The sequence below is a fragment of the Cheilinus undulatus genome, linkage group 17, assembly GCF_018320785.1.
Source record: "Cheilinus undulatus linkage group 17, ASM1832078v1, whole genome shotgun sequence".
Taxonomy (NCBI): Eukaryota; Metazoa; Chordata; class Actinopteri; order Labriformes; family Labridae; genus Cheilinus; species Cheilinus undulatus.
Window position 1 is genome coordinate 3,241,264 of NC_054881.1, and position 17,674 is coordinate 3,258,937.

The window sequence follows — 17,674 nt, forward strand, 5'->3', positions numbered from 1 at the left end:
GTCTCAGTGATGTCAGCCATTAGCCCAATAATAGCAGTTACTATGTTAATAAGGCTGTTTCAAACTAACCTTTTAACGATGTAATAATAAACACAAATGTGGAACTAAGTCAAGCTTAAGCCTCCTTGTAAAATGCTACAACACATCTAGTTCAGTCAAAACAGACATACCACCAGTAACACATATTTAGTCATAACTCTGAGCCTTAAAACAATCTAAATGGATAAGTTATAAAATGCAAACCTTGTACACTTGTGCAAGTAAAGAACTGAGGTATTCCACCATCTTCACCTTTGAAATTGAGCTGTAAACATGGTTATTTGTGCTGTAAAAATGTGATTTTTAACATAAGCATTCATAGGACTTCTGGGGCTTTTGCAGCCAGCCTCTAGTGGTCAAATGAGGAACTGCAGTTTCTTGTACCTTTGTCAGCTTGACTACAAATATCAGAGGTTGCAGTTTGAATTTAAAAAATGACTTACATTTAAACTAGAATGTCAATTTCTGCAGAAATCTATATGTTGGTAGAAAATAATCTAACCCTGAACATCTGGAGGAGCAACTTGGATTTGGTGCATGTGCTTCCTAGGATAACATAGCAGCCATTACAACCTTTTTCCAAGCTTTGTGCTGAAGCAGTCTGCTGGAACAACTCCAAAACTTTTTGTACTTTGTTTTGTTTAATACCCTTAAATATCAAAAATAGGGCCTCGGTTGAAAAATGCAGGAATTTCCCTTTCAGTATGGACGCCAAAGATCAGTTCTGTTGTGCTCGGCTTTTGTATTTTCCTTACAAGTATGACAGGATTTGAGCTTTTCTGTATTTTCTGTTTCATGGCTTTGTTCTTGTTGTTTGTAGTCTTGAACAAAACAACATTAAGTGCCCAAAGTGTCCATCCAACCAGGTCGTTCTGCTGTCAGACATGTAGTTCCTCGTTAGATGGCGTGTTGAGTCCGGTCTTGAATGACAGTGTGGCTGTAACTGGGATATCCCCGACCCTTAACCCCCCCCACGACAACCCCCCACCCCCACCCCCCCCACCCTTCAAAGGCATTGATTAAATAATATGGACCTTGAATATGTGTAAACTATCCTTTGTGGAGTAACAGGTCCCAAAATACAACAACATGACTCAAGAATGTCAGAAGGTTTCCATCAAAAAAAGCATCACAGTTTGAAAGTCTGTTGAGTCTCATGAGTGTGTCGATGTGTGTGTTTGTACATGCCAATGTGTGTTCAGGTTGTGTAGCTTGTGTTGTTGTTCTAGCTCAGTTTTGGCCCTTGAAGCAGTAGACTCCGTACAGCTTGTGCTTCTTGTCAGGGAAGCCGTTGAACCTGACGGCAGCTTCCGTGGGGCTGCAGCGCCGACGAGGGTTGGAGATGGGATAACGGACACTACCGTCGGCCAACCAGCCGGCGTCACAGCGGTCGTAGCCCAGCAGCTTCCAGGCAGCGTACATCTGGCCAACCTTGGCGATTTGAGCACCATCTTTCTGGCATGCCCTGACCGCCTCATCGTAGGTCAACTTAGAGGGATGGATCAGGTAATAAAACCTTCCTAAAAGACAAATAACAACAAGACAAAAACATTAGTTACTGCCTGCATTTTATTTTGAAGCCCCACTAACACCCCCCAAAAGGAATGGTTCCCTTTTTGAAGTGGGGTTGTAAGTGCTTGTGCTTGTCTAAATGTTGCTAAAACCATAATATATCTAGTCTTAACAAAAAGAAAATTTCATAATGAAGGAGAATTGCCTTGAAAAAGGCACGAGGTTCCTGCTAACAGCAGTCCCAGGATGGACATGTGCTCTGGTGGAAAGTGACTAATTACATTTACTCAAATGATGGCTCGTAGCACATAGAAAGAGAATGAGCCCACATTTCATCCCAAAACAGCTGTTGCATTTTACTTTAGCATAGGTCACACCATATGATAAACAACCTAGTTGTACATAAAGGAAAAATTATATTTCACTGTGAAAATTCCGATTGCAGGGGTGTCAAACTCAAGGCAGGGGGCCAAATACGTTCCATGGTACAGCTGTACACAGCTTACAAGATCATATTATATTTTTATTATAACTGGCCCACTTGAAATATTCTTACCCTCTGGTACCCCTTGTGCCAAGAATGCACTCTTAGTTGATATGTAAAAAACAAAACAAAACAAAACAAAAAAAAAACTCTGTCCTCTTTCACAATTAATTTTATCATGTATTGTATTTTTTGTTTATTTGGCACAATTTTCCAAATTCTGTCCCAGCCACAACAATCAGCCCAACATAAATAAAATAAACCTTTTTCATAGCGTTAATATCCCTGGTGTGCAAAAAATGCGCATTGAAACCCATTCAAACCACTTCTTTTGATCCATACACCATTAAGGCATGAATCATGCATTTTCTGGTTTCTGGGCTTCATTTGAGAGTTGGGGCTTTACATTTGCACCTGGACCATTTCTTTTCCCCGTGACCTTACTTTTTCCATATACGGGTGAGGGCAGGAAATACATGTTTTTTCCACTAGATTTCAGTGTTATACTGCCCTCTGCTCCCCTTCTCACTAACTCTCTGAGGCTTTGTTTAAGTGCAGATCCATGTGTGAGTCTGTGAGTGTGTCTGTGCAATAATCAAAAAAGAAGTTATCTAATTTTCCTGTAGTAACTTGCAAAAAATTATTTTTTTGTGTATTTTGCATCTACCAATGCAGCAACATCATCAATGAAACATGGCATTTAAAGGGTTAAAAAAATTAAAATGAATGAGTATTTGACATTTATGATTAAGGCTGACCTTAAATGAGAAAAATATAGTTCAATAACAGTAAAACAATTTTGAAATTTATGATATTTATAACGTGATTTAAAGGTATGCATTTTTGCGCAGAAGGATGAAAAACATGAGTATTTTAGAATAATTGATCTCACAAAATAATAATAATAATAATGATTTATTTTAACCAGTGTTGCTACTAATCAATGACATATGCCAGGCTGCAATCACCCATAAATAAATTATTCACTTTCAGTGTAGTATCCTGGAAAAAACCATTTTTTGTTTTTTTTTTTTTTCTTTTTTAATCAAAAAAATTTGTCTGTTTACATTACAAACATGGCAATTAAAGGGTTAAAAGATATCACAATTATTGAGTATTCGGTATTTTTGTTAATGGCACAAGTTGATGAAACAAGGAAAAAAATAAACAATTAAAAATACACTTATTTAACTTTTTTATTTACAGTAATAACCCCCCTGTGCTTTTTTTTTACACTAGGAGGAAAATGAGGCAGCAATTTGTAGGGATACCGGAGGGTTAAGTCATAAAATGTTTTTAAAAAGTAAAGAGTAAAAATAAATAAAAAATAAAGTCAGGAATGTGGAAAAAACAAACTAATTTATGTAATCATTTTGTGTTTTAGATTTTGCATCTCACCATTCTAACTTTAACTCATCATTTTGACTTTCTATCTCATATTTTCACCTTTAAAACTAATTATTTCAACTTCTATATAATTTCTTGACTATAAAAACTTGTAATTTTGAATTTCTCTCACATTTTTTACTTTCTAGCTCATATATTTACCTTTTACAAACATTATTTTGACCTTAAAGTTCATGTTTTGACCTTTTATACCAATAAGTTTGAGCTTTTATCTCAGATTTTTTGTCCTTAAATATGTTATTTTGACTTTTTTGAAATTTCAAAATCATATATCATTAGTGTTAAGTTTTCCCTCATAATTTATCGCTGGTGAAAATAAGGTTGACAGCTTATGGTTAAATGCTGTCCCATAGGACACCCTACACTGTGGTGTCAAAAGTCCCTTCTTAGTACTCTGTACTTTGAGTAACCTTTAAATGACTTACCTTTTACTTTTACTTGAGTAGATTTATAGACCAGTACTTTCACTTCTACTTAAGTAAATTTTAACCAAAGTAACTGTACATGCACATTGCCTGTGCCTTTTTAGTGCATTTCTCCCTCATTATGAGAAATTTATAAGTGAAAACAAAATGTTTGTTTTCTGTTTAGTAAATATGAGGTGCTGTTTTTATTGAACATTCAAAAGAAGTAAACAGAGGAGATAGGCAGCACTGGTCTGTACCCATCATATTGTGTTGTTTTGGTTGAGAGCCCCCTGGTGGTGGAGTTCTACATTTCATGCATTTAATAAGCAATGTATTATAATTGGTTGTTTTTACTCCAACCAGTAGGGGCACTGTTGAACATACTCCAAGGTCCCTTTTGGAAAAAGTTCACCAGAGTGTTTTTGATACGATTTTGTAGCATGTCCAATAAGAAGTCCCCTGTTGGTACAAAACCAATGCTAGGTACTAAGTTAAATAGATAAACAAGCGCTCGCTCTCGCTCACACACACACACACACACACACACACACATACAGGTATAAAGGTAAACCATGTCCACCTTTGTAATGGGAGGTGAAGCAGAACACGTCGTAGTGGTTCTTGTCTTTGTCTCTCAGACCGTAGTTCCTTATGCCGGGTACCGTGTTCTTCCCTCCACAGGGTTCTCTGGGGACGTTGATCGGGTACTGGACGGTACCGTCGCTCAGCCAGCCGGCGTTACACCAGTCCATCTTCCCTCTCCACGCCTCATACAGTTGGTCAAAGGACGCCACAATGGCATCCTGGTCCCTACACGCCCGCTCTGCATCATAGAAGTTCAGGTTGTAGCGACCGAGGCGGGGGTAGTAAGGGAATACAACACCTAAAGGGACAAACAAAGACGTTACAACCTATTCACAAAGATTTTAAATTCTTAACTGATATTTCAATTTGAGACCTCACATGTGGCAACCAATAATTGCTGATTTTACCATTTTGGAATGACAGTGTGTGCTGTAGAACTAGAAGATCAACTCAGCACACCACACACAGATTCTTTTCTCTGACTACCAGGATCTCGACTCTCAAACCACCAAATCTCACACAGTCAAACATGAAACTGCTAATGTTGTTGTTTTTTACAGCACACATTGTTAAACACTTGTTTTGTTGCCACAAATCTACAAGTTGCTCATCCATTTATGGCGTCTATCTAACTTTATGCTTCCTGTTTATAATCTGTGCCATGGCTGTGTTTTCATTTTCCTTCCTCCTTGACCAGCTTGCTTCCTGATTGGTTATTGCTCCGTTCCATGTCCAGAGGACAGAACCTGAATCACAGTTCTCGTCACGCCTGCTCAGCTGTCCTCAGAGCTCCCCACACACAAAAGGATTTCTGGTCATAAATACTGAACATGTTTTATGTTTCCACTCTTGACTTGGTTTGCCTCTGTCCAGGTAAGGTAGGAAAATATTCATTCTTCACACATCACACAGCAAAATCTGGCAAAATAATCTTAAGAACCAGCCAATAACTGGGCCTTTTCTGATTTTGGTCAGAAGTGGGGATTCAGGCTGACATTTGGCACAATAGTGGCGTAGTGTGTGGCCCGCTTTAGCAGATCCACCCAGGTTCTGTCCTCTGGGTTTTCATCCGATGTTTTATCTAACCTGAAGACTGAAACTGACAGCACGTCTCGCTGAGTAAGCACAGCTGTTCCTACGTCAGCCTGCTGCCAGCGCTGCTGGCCTCAGGCTCTAATGGCTGATTCTCCGGCTGCTCTTACACATAATGAAGCTGCTCTGGCTCTGATGAACACTCTGCTTACAGAACAAACTGGCTCCTGACTGACTTTGCCCCGAGCACTCCCTGCTTCCAAGGCTAAATTTAGCCCGCCTATTGGGAGAAATCATATATAATAGAAACTGTGAAGGGTTTTTATGTTTTACCTTCAAGGTCGAGGGACACAACCACAGTGCCATCCTCCAGCCCGTCGATAACTTCACATTTATATTTCCCATAATCCTCCAGGGTGATCTCTGTGATGACCAGGGAAGCGTCCATGGGGGAGGAGCCTTGTAGGTGAACACGTCCGTGGAAGCTGCCATAGCTCCTTTTGTGGTAATCCATAGCAACAAAAACATCCACCTGGAGTAAGAAAGAGTCTTTTTATTAGGTGTGCATTTATGATTTTACTTGTGGATGAAAACTGCAGAAAAGATAAAAACTAAGAGATGAGAGAAGGTATGAAATCAGACAAGTTTGCAGGGTGGCAACACAAGTATTTTGTTGTTAGAATACAGTCTTTTTATTGTAAGACAATGGCAGATAGTTAGCTTAGGTTACCACATAGTCCCACACCCTTTGGCTATGTCCCAATCTGGAACCTCCTCTGGAGGGTGCATTTGAAGGCCGTTTATGTCACAATAGGCGTGTCGAAGGCTGTCCCAATTTGATAGTTCTTTTAAAAGTGTCCTCCTTTCCTCATTAGAAGAACGACCCATCCAGTGCTTCATTTGTGGTCTAACGTAACCAGTGGTTCATGTTACACCAGCTCAAATGAGCTAGCCAACTCTCAGATAGTTGAGTTCTACAATTTTCAATGGGAGTAATTTGTTTCCACTCAATTAGCTACCAAAAATGTCAGAAGACAAGAGACACCTATAAATTCTTCTTTTATGTCTCACAACAAGATGTACAATTTTTGCACAGAAATCCATCCATTTTCTACACTGTCTATCCCGTTGGAGCTCACGGGGCTGGAGCCTATCCCAGCTGTCAATGGCTGAGAGGTGGGGTACACCCTGGACTGGACGCCAGTCAATCAGAGCTGACATGTAGAGACAAAAGACCAGGCGCTCTCTCAGTCAAACCTACCGGCAATTTAGAGTCACCAATTAACCTAACGAGCATGTCTGTAGTGGTGGGAGGAAGCAGGAGTACCCAGAGAGAACCAAGGAGAACACACATACTCCGTATGGAAAAGCCCTGACCAGGACGCGAACCAAGAAACTTCTGGCTGTGAGACAACAGTGTTAACCCCTGTCTATATCTAAATTCATTACAGAATGATGACTCCTACAACTATGGTTGAGAATTCGCATTACGTAAAATATTTCCAACAGTTTTCAAAGCGAGAGAAATTCATAATTTTAGAGTTGTAACAGGATTTTTACCATCTTGTGTATATATATGTATACATTGTCCTATGCATATGTTTTAGGCTTGTAGGGTGCTAAGGTTCCACCGTGGGGCCTGACATCCCACAACCTGGGGCTGGGGGTTGCAACACAGCCAGAGTCAAGCTCGACACATGTCTAAGCACGTGCCACTTGGCAGCGAAGGTCAAGCTCAATGGCCTCTCCTTAGTCAAGGCCTTTAACCCCTGGTGGTTTTCAGACCCTTGCACGACCAGTGGCCTGTGGCAGCCCTACTACCCACCCCAGCGGTACCCTAGCGATTTCATTTTCCAGCAGGACTTGGCACCTGCCCACAGTGCCAAAGGTACCAAAAGCTGCTTCAATGACCATGGTGTTACTGTGCTTGATTGGCCAGCAAACTGGCCTGACCTGAACCCCATAGAGAATCTATGGGGGATTGTCAAGAGGAAGATGAGAGACACCAGACCCAACAATACAGATGACCTGAAGGCCGCTATCAAAGCAACCTGGGCTTCCATTACACCTGAGCAGTGCCACAGGCTGATCGCCTCCATGCCACGCCGTATTGATGCAGATATTCATGCAAAAGGAGGCCCAACCATGTATTGAAGGCATAGAAATGAACATACTTTGCAGAAGCCTGACATTTCTGTTTAAAATATCCTTTTTTTATTGACCTTATGTAATATTCTAATTTTTTGAGAAACTGAATTTTGGGTTTTCTTATCTGTAAGCTATAATCATCAACATTTCAAGAAATAAAGGCTTGAAATATTTCATTCTATGTGTAACATGTCTATGTAAGGTTTTCACTTTCAGAAAAGATGACAAAAAATATTGAACTTTTTCATGATATTCTAATTCTTTGAGATGCACCTGTGTATACATAGGTGTGTGTGTGTGTGTGAACATCCAAGAAATCATGTCTGGCCCTCGGCTTTCTGTCCTTAAATTACTGACTAACTGACTAATTGGGGAACCCTGCCCTGGGCCATGTTTACTCCCCACGTCGAACCCTTACTCTGCCTCAAAGGAGTCGACCTTTAATTTTTTCAACAGATAGTTTTCCCATGCCCTGGTAAAATGCAAAGACATCTAGAGTATGATCTGGGTTGTATAAATTCTACTTCCTGCCCAGTGGTGCCTTCAAGCAGGCATACTCGCCACATCTACGCCTTGCTTCAGCTGTAGTTTTTGGCCCAAAAATGCCTAAATGTTCTTCACAAGAATGTTTATTCAAAAACTACAGAAATAGCTATTCTTCTCATGTGTACACTTTATAGTTTTATGTATTTGGATGCCACTACATTTTGGGATTAGTTGTTTTTCTTATCTAATAAAAGCAAAACCTTCAACAGCGAGAGCTAAGCCCTTTAAGGGCCTGATTGGGCCCACCAACTCTTAATATACAGAAAACAGCCGATGAACCTCTGCCCCCGCCATGTGGACAGGTGATAGATTAAAAATAAGTGATTACCGGCCCCAAAGCGTGTTCATCCAGATGCCAGATTACCAGTCCAGCCCTGCCAGACTGTCTCAGTCCAGTTTAAACGGACTACACAGGCTGCGAAGGATGAGTACTTGGAAGGTAAACCTCTGATATGATGCACAGTTAGTATCTTGTTTTCTAATTTATAAGAAATGCAAAATTTAAATAATGAAAGGCCAGTTTCTCAAGTATTCCTTATGCCAATAATGGGTACTCTGCTTATCTACTAAATGATACCTAGCAGCCATACTAAAAGGAGTCTGAGCTGGATAACTGGCCTAGCAGCCTTCCAACACTGATCAGTGCTGGCATGTAGAGTCATTCTGACACCAGAGGAGCAGTTCATGAAACAGAACATAAATGTTGAACCTCTTTCAGGTAGTCCGAGGTCAGTTTGGTCCATTTGATCCTCATCTTTCGATTCGGAGCCAATGATTGGTCTCTTTGGATCCTGCATGGTAAAGTGGCGTTTCCTCCTCTTCTTGAAACGACCTTCGTCTGATCTGCAGCCACTGAGAGTTTAGGGCCATTTTCTGCAACAGAGACACACAATCACTCCATTTATGCTGGTCTTACTGAGTATAAGAACCTTTAAATGCTTGATATCTGCTGCTTTAACCTTCAGCCTCAGAAACTCTCGTCCTCTCCTCAGATCTGAACAAGCACAGCGATTCACTAGCTGCTGTATAAGCATCAGTGTTGGTCAGTTAACCTGATTGATCATTGATCCACTGTTCTGTTCTGGAGAGAGGTTAAAGAGACAGTCTGCGTTTTCTTCAGTTGTTCCTGAGTTAGCACACTGCCCTTAAAGACTTTATTTATCTTTATTTCTTCCTCTCTCTGTGTTATCCTTAGCTTTTACAGTTCAGTTCTTTAGTTAGTGAGTTTGTTGGTTACAGCGGTGGTATATAGCTCCTGAGTGACATAGACGTGAATATATAAATCTGATTAGTTCATACTGACAAAAATCCCTCACCATCTGTGTGAGAATGGTTTATGTGACTGCTAGGATAAACATGCTTTGAGTGTTTTTTTGTTTGGTGGTCGGTAGGTGGATTGAGTCACTGGTTGGTTGGAAAGTTCGCTGGATGGTTGGATGATTAGCTACTTTTCAGGATGATTGGCATGTTTGTCAACTGGTTCGTTATTTCATTGTTCGGTGGTTAACTGGAAGCCTTGTTGCTGGCTTGCTTCGGTTTGGTTGGTTGATTTCTCTGATCGCTTGTTTTAATGGCTGGCTGTTTGTTTGCTTCCCATCTTGTTTCATTTTTTTGGTAAATCAGTTGGTTGTCTGATTCTTGATTTGTAATTTGGATGGCTGGATGGCTAATTGGTTGGTTACCTTAATCAATATTTTCTTGATTCAACAGTTGGTTGACTGATTGATTGATTGTTTGATTGATTGATTGACTGATTGATTGGTCGGTTGGTCGGTTGATTGGTTGGTTGGTTGGTTGGTTGGTTGGTTGGTTAGTTGGTTGGATGGCTGATTGGTTGGTTGGTTGGTTGGTTGGTTGGATGGCTGATTGGTCGGTTGGTTGGTTGGTTGGATTGGTTGGTTGGTTGGTTAGTTGGTTGGATGGCTGATTGGTCGGTTGGTTGGTTGGTTAGTTGGTTGGATGGCTGATTGGTCGGTTGGTTGGTTGGTTAGTTGGTTGGATGGCTGATTGGTTGGTTGGTTGGTTGTTTGTTTGATTTGCTGGAAGCTTTGTCCTCCTTTTCTGTTTCGTCCGTCAGTTTTATTCCTATTTTTTCATAGTTGACACATTTATTAGTTTTTGTTAAGTTGCATTTTAACCTTTAGTTGTTGGTTCAAAGCTTTATGTTTTTAATGAATTCATATTGAACTGTTTAAAATGTATTTGCTGCTTAATTTCCCTTTAATGAGTGAGTAAAGATCAAGTGAGCTGTTATTTCTATACCAAACATTTAGCCTGGTGTTCAGGTAACATATTTATGTAACCAACAATATATTTTCTTATATTCTCTGTTCAGTTTTGAATCTTTCTCGGAGTATATAACTTGGCTGACAGTTTTTTATTAGTTGCAAAATTTAAATGCGTTGCATTTTTGTTGGGGGTAATGAGGTATTATTTGAAAGTTAAGATTAATAGAGTCAGCTACAGCCATTTGTAGAATTTGTGACTGTGCCTGTAGAGTTAAGGGTCATTAGCCAGACTGTTCTTAGTTCACCCAGGAAAACTACAGAAGGAGCGGTTGGTCAGGACGAACACACTGAGGTCTAATTTTTCATTGAAAGGAAAGGTCATGGTCTAAATTTATGAGGTTCGGATGGTTTCAGCAGCATGCAACAAGACTACTGTATATGCTTCCTAGAAGTTATACTGACCAGTTGATTTCTGTGAAGTTAATAGGATTATTAATACCAGATATCAGCTGAACTCATTAAGATGAACAGATAAATAAAGGAAGCGTTATTCTCCGTACTCAGCAGACATGCAGAAACAAAGTTTTCATCTGTCAGAGTAGATTAGTTTATCTGAGTGAGCTAACAATCCCCACATAGCAGCGTTATCTCCCAGCTGCAGCAGCAGGACGACCTGATAAACAAGGAAACAGACGACATGCAGAGAGAGCGTCCGGGACGAGTCTCAGAGAGGACGAAGAACCAGAGGAAGATGAGAGCATGACGCTGCAGCATCACAGAAAATACTCCAACTCACCGAGGACATAGATGGTTCTGGAGTGCTCGAGCTCAGGGAACAGGATGTCTAAATCACTCTGTGCTAAACTCAGAGAGACGAGAGCACAGATCAGGACAGGAATCATCTTCACTCAGCAAACGGGGGGGTCGATCACTGCAGACACAGAGAGAGGAGGGGGGTTAGGGTGGTTAAATATGCACGATGCAGAGGGGCAAGGTTCCCTTTAAGAGGAGGGTAAGTAACAGGCTAAATAAAGCTTTTTACAGTAAAGCATTCTGAAAAGAAATTAAAAAATAGAGGACAGAAAAACTAAAGTATCAGTGAGGTAAGAAAGTGAATCAAACAAGGTCTTTTCTTAGTTTTATATTTGTGGAATGGAGCCAAAATGATGAGAGTTACAAAGAAAATGTGTTCAAGAAACTGAAACTACAAATATGTTCCTGATTACAGTCACATTTGTGAGAAATTAGGGCAAAACCTTTGAAAGAAGATGTTTAAAAAAGGCTTAAATGAAAAGAAATGGAGCCCAAAATGCTCAAGAAGAATTAAAAAGTCAGAAAAGATCAAAAATAAAAGTAGAACTGTTCAAATAAATTAAAAAAAAAAAACGGTGTTAAGGACACGCATGACAAAAAGATAAATACAGTTTAAAAGAAAAGAGCATGGTAAAGAAAAAGTTGGAAATAAATATAAAATCATAGATGATATTTTTCTGTCAATGCTGAAAGTAAAAACACTGAAACGATGATGAGTATGACTAAAAAGCTATAAAATAACATGAGAGAGAAAATATTCATGTTTGAAGCAAAACTTTTTAAAATAAAAACAAAAAATGTTTGAAAATAGAGAAGAAAATAAAGCCTGAATGCAAAAGAAAAGATATGAAAGGGACAAAATGTGGAACTGTTGAAAAAAAGGACGAAATATCTTAAATTGCAATTCATTAATTTAAAAAAAAGCTGAAATTGTTAAAGGAATGAAAATAATTCAAAATGAAAGAAAATTTGTTAAAATGTTAGAAATCAGAATATTAAAAAAAAAATCACAGAAATTTAGGACAAAAAATAAATAAAGTTAAAGTAAAAGCTTACAAATTCAGCTGAAATAAAAATGATAAATTCCAAAAAAATAATGGAAATTCAAGTGAAAAGAAAAGATTCCAAAAAAGATTTCAAATAGTAAACAGTAAAAAACAGGACAAAAATGTTTGAAAAGAAAGAAAGAAAATGACAAAAGTCAAATAAAAAATAAAAACACAATGAGGTAAAAATCTGGGAAGGAAAGAAAAATTGTAAAAAGAAATTAGAAAAGTTCTAAGAAATGCAGACGATAGATTCTGAAGAAATTACATTATATATATATATAAAAAATTTGAAAAAGTAGAGAATGTTTAAATAACTAAAATTGTATACAATTAAAACAAAAATATTGGAAATAAAGGGGAAACTTACAAAGAATTACCATTAATGCACACTCAAAAAGAAAATAAGGAGGGAAAGGTTAAGAATAAAAACAAAACTGTTCAAACTTCAGTCTAAATAAAAGAGGAAATCAACAAAAGTCTGCAATGTCAAAGAAGACAGCAAAAACGTTGGAATAAGACACTAAAATGCTGAGGATGGGGGGTTTGCTTTAAAAAAGCCCAAATGTCAAAAACGTCAATAAATCTCAAGAACATAGTGAAAATCAAGTGAAAGAGTCAAAAACACATGTGAGAACTTCTTTCAAAGCCAAGAAACAAACATTTAATTAGACAAGGAATGGTTTTTAAGCCTTTAGATTGTCAAAAATGAAGTCTAAATATCAAGACAAAAAATCAACTTCCAGTCTTAGTGCTATGTGTAAAAAACAAATTATTGATGGAGAATTATTTCCATGAAAATAAAATTTAGATCTGAAAAAAAAAATTAGAATTGTATTTTTGGTTGTCACAGATGTGGACAGTCAATCAGAGAATGATTTTTGCTCAGACCATTCAATGCAAATAAAACAAAATGTTGTAGTCTTGTGTTTTTAAATGCCTTTAGCTGTGACTCTCCTCCACATAATCAGAGCAGAGTGTGACCCAGAGTTTCTATCTGCAGTGCTGTTTCTCCTCTGTCAGAGCTGCAGGAGAGCAGAGCAGCCTGCAGCCAAATCACTGAGACTAAATCTGCACAAACACACCTGATATAACCCCTTTTCCTTAAGTTATCAGCACACAAAAGCTCTGCTGCATGATACAATAATGACATAGACCTGATGTTGAATGCATCAATGGGACGTCCCATCAGAGACTTCACATCTCAGCTGACACACACGACACAAGCTGCATGACAAACCCACACACACTGCTCAATGCTGGCAGATCCGGCGTACGTACTGTGCAGTAAATGTTTCCTGTCATCCAGCAGAGCGAGGAGGCAGCATGTCCCGGTGACACTGACAGACCACAACTTCAGAGAGAGACTGATCCACAGTGCAGCGTCACACACACCACTGCTCAGCACTCACACACACACACACCTCAGGCTGCACGCCCACGCTCACACACACTGCAACCTGTCCTCTACACACTCATCCAGAACAGAGAGGGTTTCACCATTTGACTCCAACATAAGGGGTGTGCTGTATGGAAGCCCAGAGCTGCCAAAAATTTAACTGAAGTCAATCAACAATATCTGTAAAGATTCAAAAATGATCAATTTAGACAGAACAGCACAATATAATACGATATGTCATGATAGGATATGTCACAATGAGACATGATATGTCACAATAAGGTATGTCACGAAAGGATATGTCACAGAATAATATGTCATGATACAGTATGTCACGACACATCGTGTCATGATATAATATGCCACGATATATGTCACAAAACAATAAGTCATAATACCATATGTCACAATATGATGTCAAGATACAGTATGTCATGAAAGGATATGCCACAAAACAATGTGTCACAGTACAATACATCAAGATACAATATGTCATAACACATCATGTCACAATATGATATACCAGGATATGATATGTCACAATACAATATGTCAAAAAGAAGTCACGATAAAATATCACGATACGATATATTATGATGCAGTATGTCACAATATGATATGTCGTGGTACAATATCACGATACAACATATTACAACGCAATATGTCACAATACAATATGTCATGATAAGACATGTTATGATACAACCTTACAATATGATATATTATGATGCAATATGTCACAAAACGATATGTCACAATACGATATGTCACAATAAAATATCAAGATATAATATATCACAACATGATATGCTAGAAAAACAATATGTCACGATACCATATGTCACAATATGATTTGTCACAATGCCATTTGTCACGATACGATATATCATGATACTATATGTCAAGATACAATATATCACAACATGATATATTACAAAATAATATGTCACGAGACAATAGGTCACGATATGATATCAAGATATGATATATCACGACAAGACATGTCACGGTAAGATATGTCACAAAATAATTTCTCCGTGATATGATACGTCATGATTGATGTCACAATACCATACAATACATCATGATATTGTACAACTGTGAAATTACTCTACAATTGAGCTGGACTTTGACTTTTAAAAGCACAAACTGGAGGTCCAATCATACAGTCTATATCTTGCCTGTGGTGCATTCTACCGATGAGGAAATAGAAAGTTTGAGCATAATTTGAAGTTTAGAGATCAGCTTTGTTAATCAAATGTTCTTCAGCTTGTGGCCTTCATCAGGGCCATCAAGAAGCACACTGCTGATATATTTTACCAATGTTGACATTCATATCTGCCAAACAAGGTAAATACAGATCTCTAGGATTTTCCTGCACACTGTTCTGAGTAAAAGTAGGCAAGGCCTCTATTCTCTAGATTCTTGAAGAAGATGCGGTGCTCATGCAGTTAGATTAAATAGTTTATTTCAAAACTGGCAGCCCAGGACTTCCATAGACAAGAGTTTTTGTGATTCTTTTTAGCTGGTGTGTGAGTTGAAGGAGTGTTGGTGTGTAGATAGTGATTTGGATTGATCCCCCCCACCACCCTTATCTCCATTCACCATCCCAAACTGCTGATGCTCCGGCCCCTCTGCCAGGTGGAGCTCCTGCAGTCAGCAGAATAACTCTGCAGCACTCGCACACCCTCCCTGCCTGAGAATAGTCATTACGCATACGGGGACAGGAGGAGGCGGTGGTGAAGCTGCAGGGATAAGTAGGTGGAGCAAGAGGAGGAAAACTTGATTTGTCCTTTTGAAACAGGGTGAAAACTTGAAGCGTTCTCTGCAGGAGATGAGGAGCAGCTGAGGTGTGAAATGAGAAAAGAGGAGAGGAGATGAAGATGATGAGATACAGAAAGGAAGATGCTGAAGCACAAGTGGAGAGGGGGGGCTCTGCAGCAGCAGAAATGATGCAGAGAGCTGGAGTTTAATGCTCCATTAACACCCAGTCCTCTGTCGGTAATGTACTGGAGTCCTCCCATTACATAACAGGTTACACCAGTTAATTTCAACATGCATTTTCAAAATCAAAGTGAGCTTAAATGATCAATCATTTGAAAAAAAAAAAAAAATCAGCAACTGTTTTCATGCAAAGATGCAAAACACTCATGTGTTTCACATTTCAGATGTTGATCCTCAAAAACTTGCATCACCCTCCTCCGTCTTACAGAGCAGGTCCAAGCATTCATTCTCCTCACAGTATTTTTCCAGTTAGAAATATTTTACTTAAAAATAGTCACATTTTCTCTGTTTTGAGTATATTTATTATGAGTCATTGCCAGAGTTAGAGTAAAAACACAGGAAATTCTGCAGGAGTAAAACTTTAACCACGCCCACTCATGTTTGAGTTCAGCTGCCATCACTCATGGGCGGTCACAGCTGCAGCTCGTTAGAGTCCCAGCCGCTGATAATCACTGCTAATCAGGATCTACACACCTGGTGATGAACTTTCACACACCTGTGGACTGCAGCCTCCAACCAGGTAACCTGGCTCCTCTTCAGCCTCTGAATCTGGTGATTTTTCACTCATATGAGTGCACTGCAGGTCAGTCTGATGTACTACAATATTTTTAAAATCTGAGCTGTTTTAGAGATGTGAGAGCACACAAGATGAAGACTAATGACAGATGTAGTGTGTGGTGTGTGTTTTTTTAAGGTTTTCTTGGGGAATAATGTTTAGAATTAAGACATAGAAGAGCCTCACATGATCACAACAGAGCCACACGTGGCTCCAGAGCCACACGTTGAGTATCACTGCTCTACATTAATGCCCCATCTGATCTGGGACATCCCAGCAGGAGCTGGAGAACTCAGGACCGTCTCTCTCAGCCAGCTGCGACTGGGCATAAGGTTGGATCTGAGAATCAGGACTTGGTCGTGTTAAAGTAAAGATCATAAAGCGGGTTAATTACTGGCCAGTGTGGCTGACATGTCTTTTTAAAGCAGTGACCTTCAGCAGGTGAGAGCTGCTAACGCTCAGCTGTTTACGATGAACACCTCCACATGGCCCAAACATCAACAGAGAGATCCGTGGTCACAGACGGCTGATCTAGATGACGGCATTCCTCAGAGTCCATCTGTGTGGAGGGTAAACAGGACCAGGGCTTTATAGGCCAGGTGTACCTCTGTTTAAATGAGTGGCTCACATATTTATCCTTAAACATGGAGATGTTCGTCTCAGAGTGACTGGACCTTTGATGCTGTGACAGTTTGACTCTGCAGACTATTTCAGCTGTGAGGACCTCAGGGGATCATTCTCGTTCAGTTTGATTTAACAAGAGCAAAGGCAGAAGATGCACTGAGATTTAAAATTGTACATGCTCTCTGTACTGAATCAACATTGATTTAACCATTTCTATAACTCTCTAAATGCACAGTATCAACTCTGCAGATGCATCAGTATTTGGAGCTGTCATGCTGTGAACTGTGATGCCTTAGAGCAGAGGTGTCAAACTCAAGGCCCAGGGGCCAAATCCGGCCCATGGTACAGTTGTACCTGGCCCACCAGGTCATATCCTATTTTTATTAAAACTGGCCCACCAGTATGAGGTCTGCAGATTTCCCCCAGTTTAAAAATGTAAACCCAACCCTGATTTTTTCTGTCATAAAAACAAGAAAAAGTAAAAATACTAATAATACTAATAATAATTAGATAAAAAGTCAGGAATGTAAGAAAAATAAATTTCTGTTTTCATTTCATATTCTTGATTTTGCATTTCACAGTTATCACGTAAAGTTGTGGTTTTGACTTTTTATTTCATATTTTGACATTTTCAATTCACATTTTGACTTTTTATCTTATTTTTCCTTTAAAGATCCTCAATTTTGAATTTTAAGTAATATTTTCACCTTTAAACTCTCAATTTTTATTTATTTTTCTCACGCTTTTTTTTTAGCTTCTTGCTTTGACTTTTATCTCATAATTTTGCCTTTTGTGTCCCTAATTTCAAATTTTAAGTAATATTTTGACCTGTATAACTCAAAAT

General features: G+C 39.0%; 1 protein-coding gene across 2 annotated transcripts in view; it reads right to left on the bottom strand.

Annotated features, from left to right (window-relative positions):
* Window positions 1-1,058: 1,058 nt before the first annotated feature.
* The window catches only part of LOC121525322 (hyaluronan and proteoglycan link protein 1-like), a 36,292-nt gene continuing 19,676 nt past the window's right edge, over window positions 1,059-17,674 (bottom strand). The window contains exons 1-6 of one of the 2 annotated variants that reach the window (XM_041811233.1): window positions 13,529-13,632; window positions 11,185-11,319; window positions 8,870-9,033; window positions 5,800-5,998; window positions 4,430-4,732; window positions 1,059-1,559 (exon numbers count right to left, since the gene is read on the bottom strand). In XM_041811233.1, the coding sequence (XP_041667167.1) occupies window positions 1,270-1,559; window positions 4,430-4,732; window positions 5,800-5,998; window positions 8,870-9,033; window positions 11,185-11,290 (1,062 nt within the window). In that variant the 5' untranslated portion in view covers window positions 11,291-11,319; window positions 13,529-13,632 and the 3' untranslated portion in view covers window positions 1,059-1,269. Of the gene's footprint in view, window positions 1,560-4,429; window positions 4,733-5,799; window positions 5,999-8,869; window positions 9,034-11,184; window positions 11,320-13,528; window positions 13,633-17,674 lie in introns of those variants that run through there. The other variant, XM_041811232.1, reaches the window with a different exon arrangement.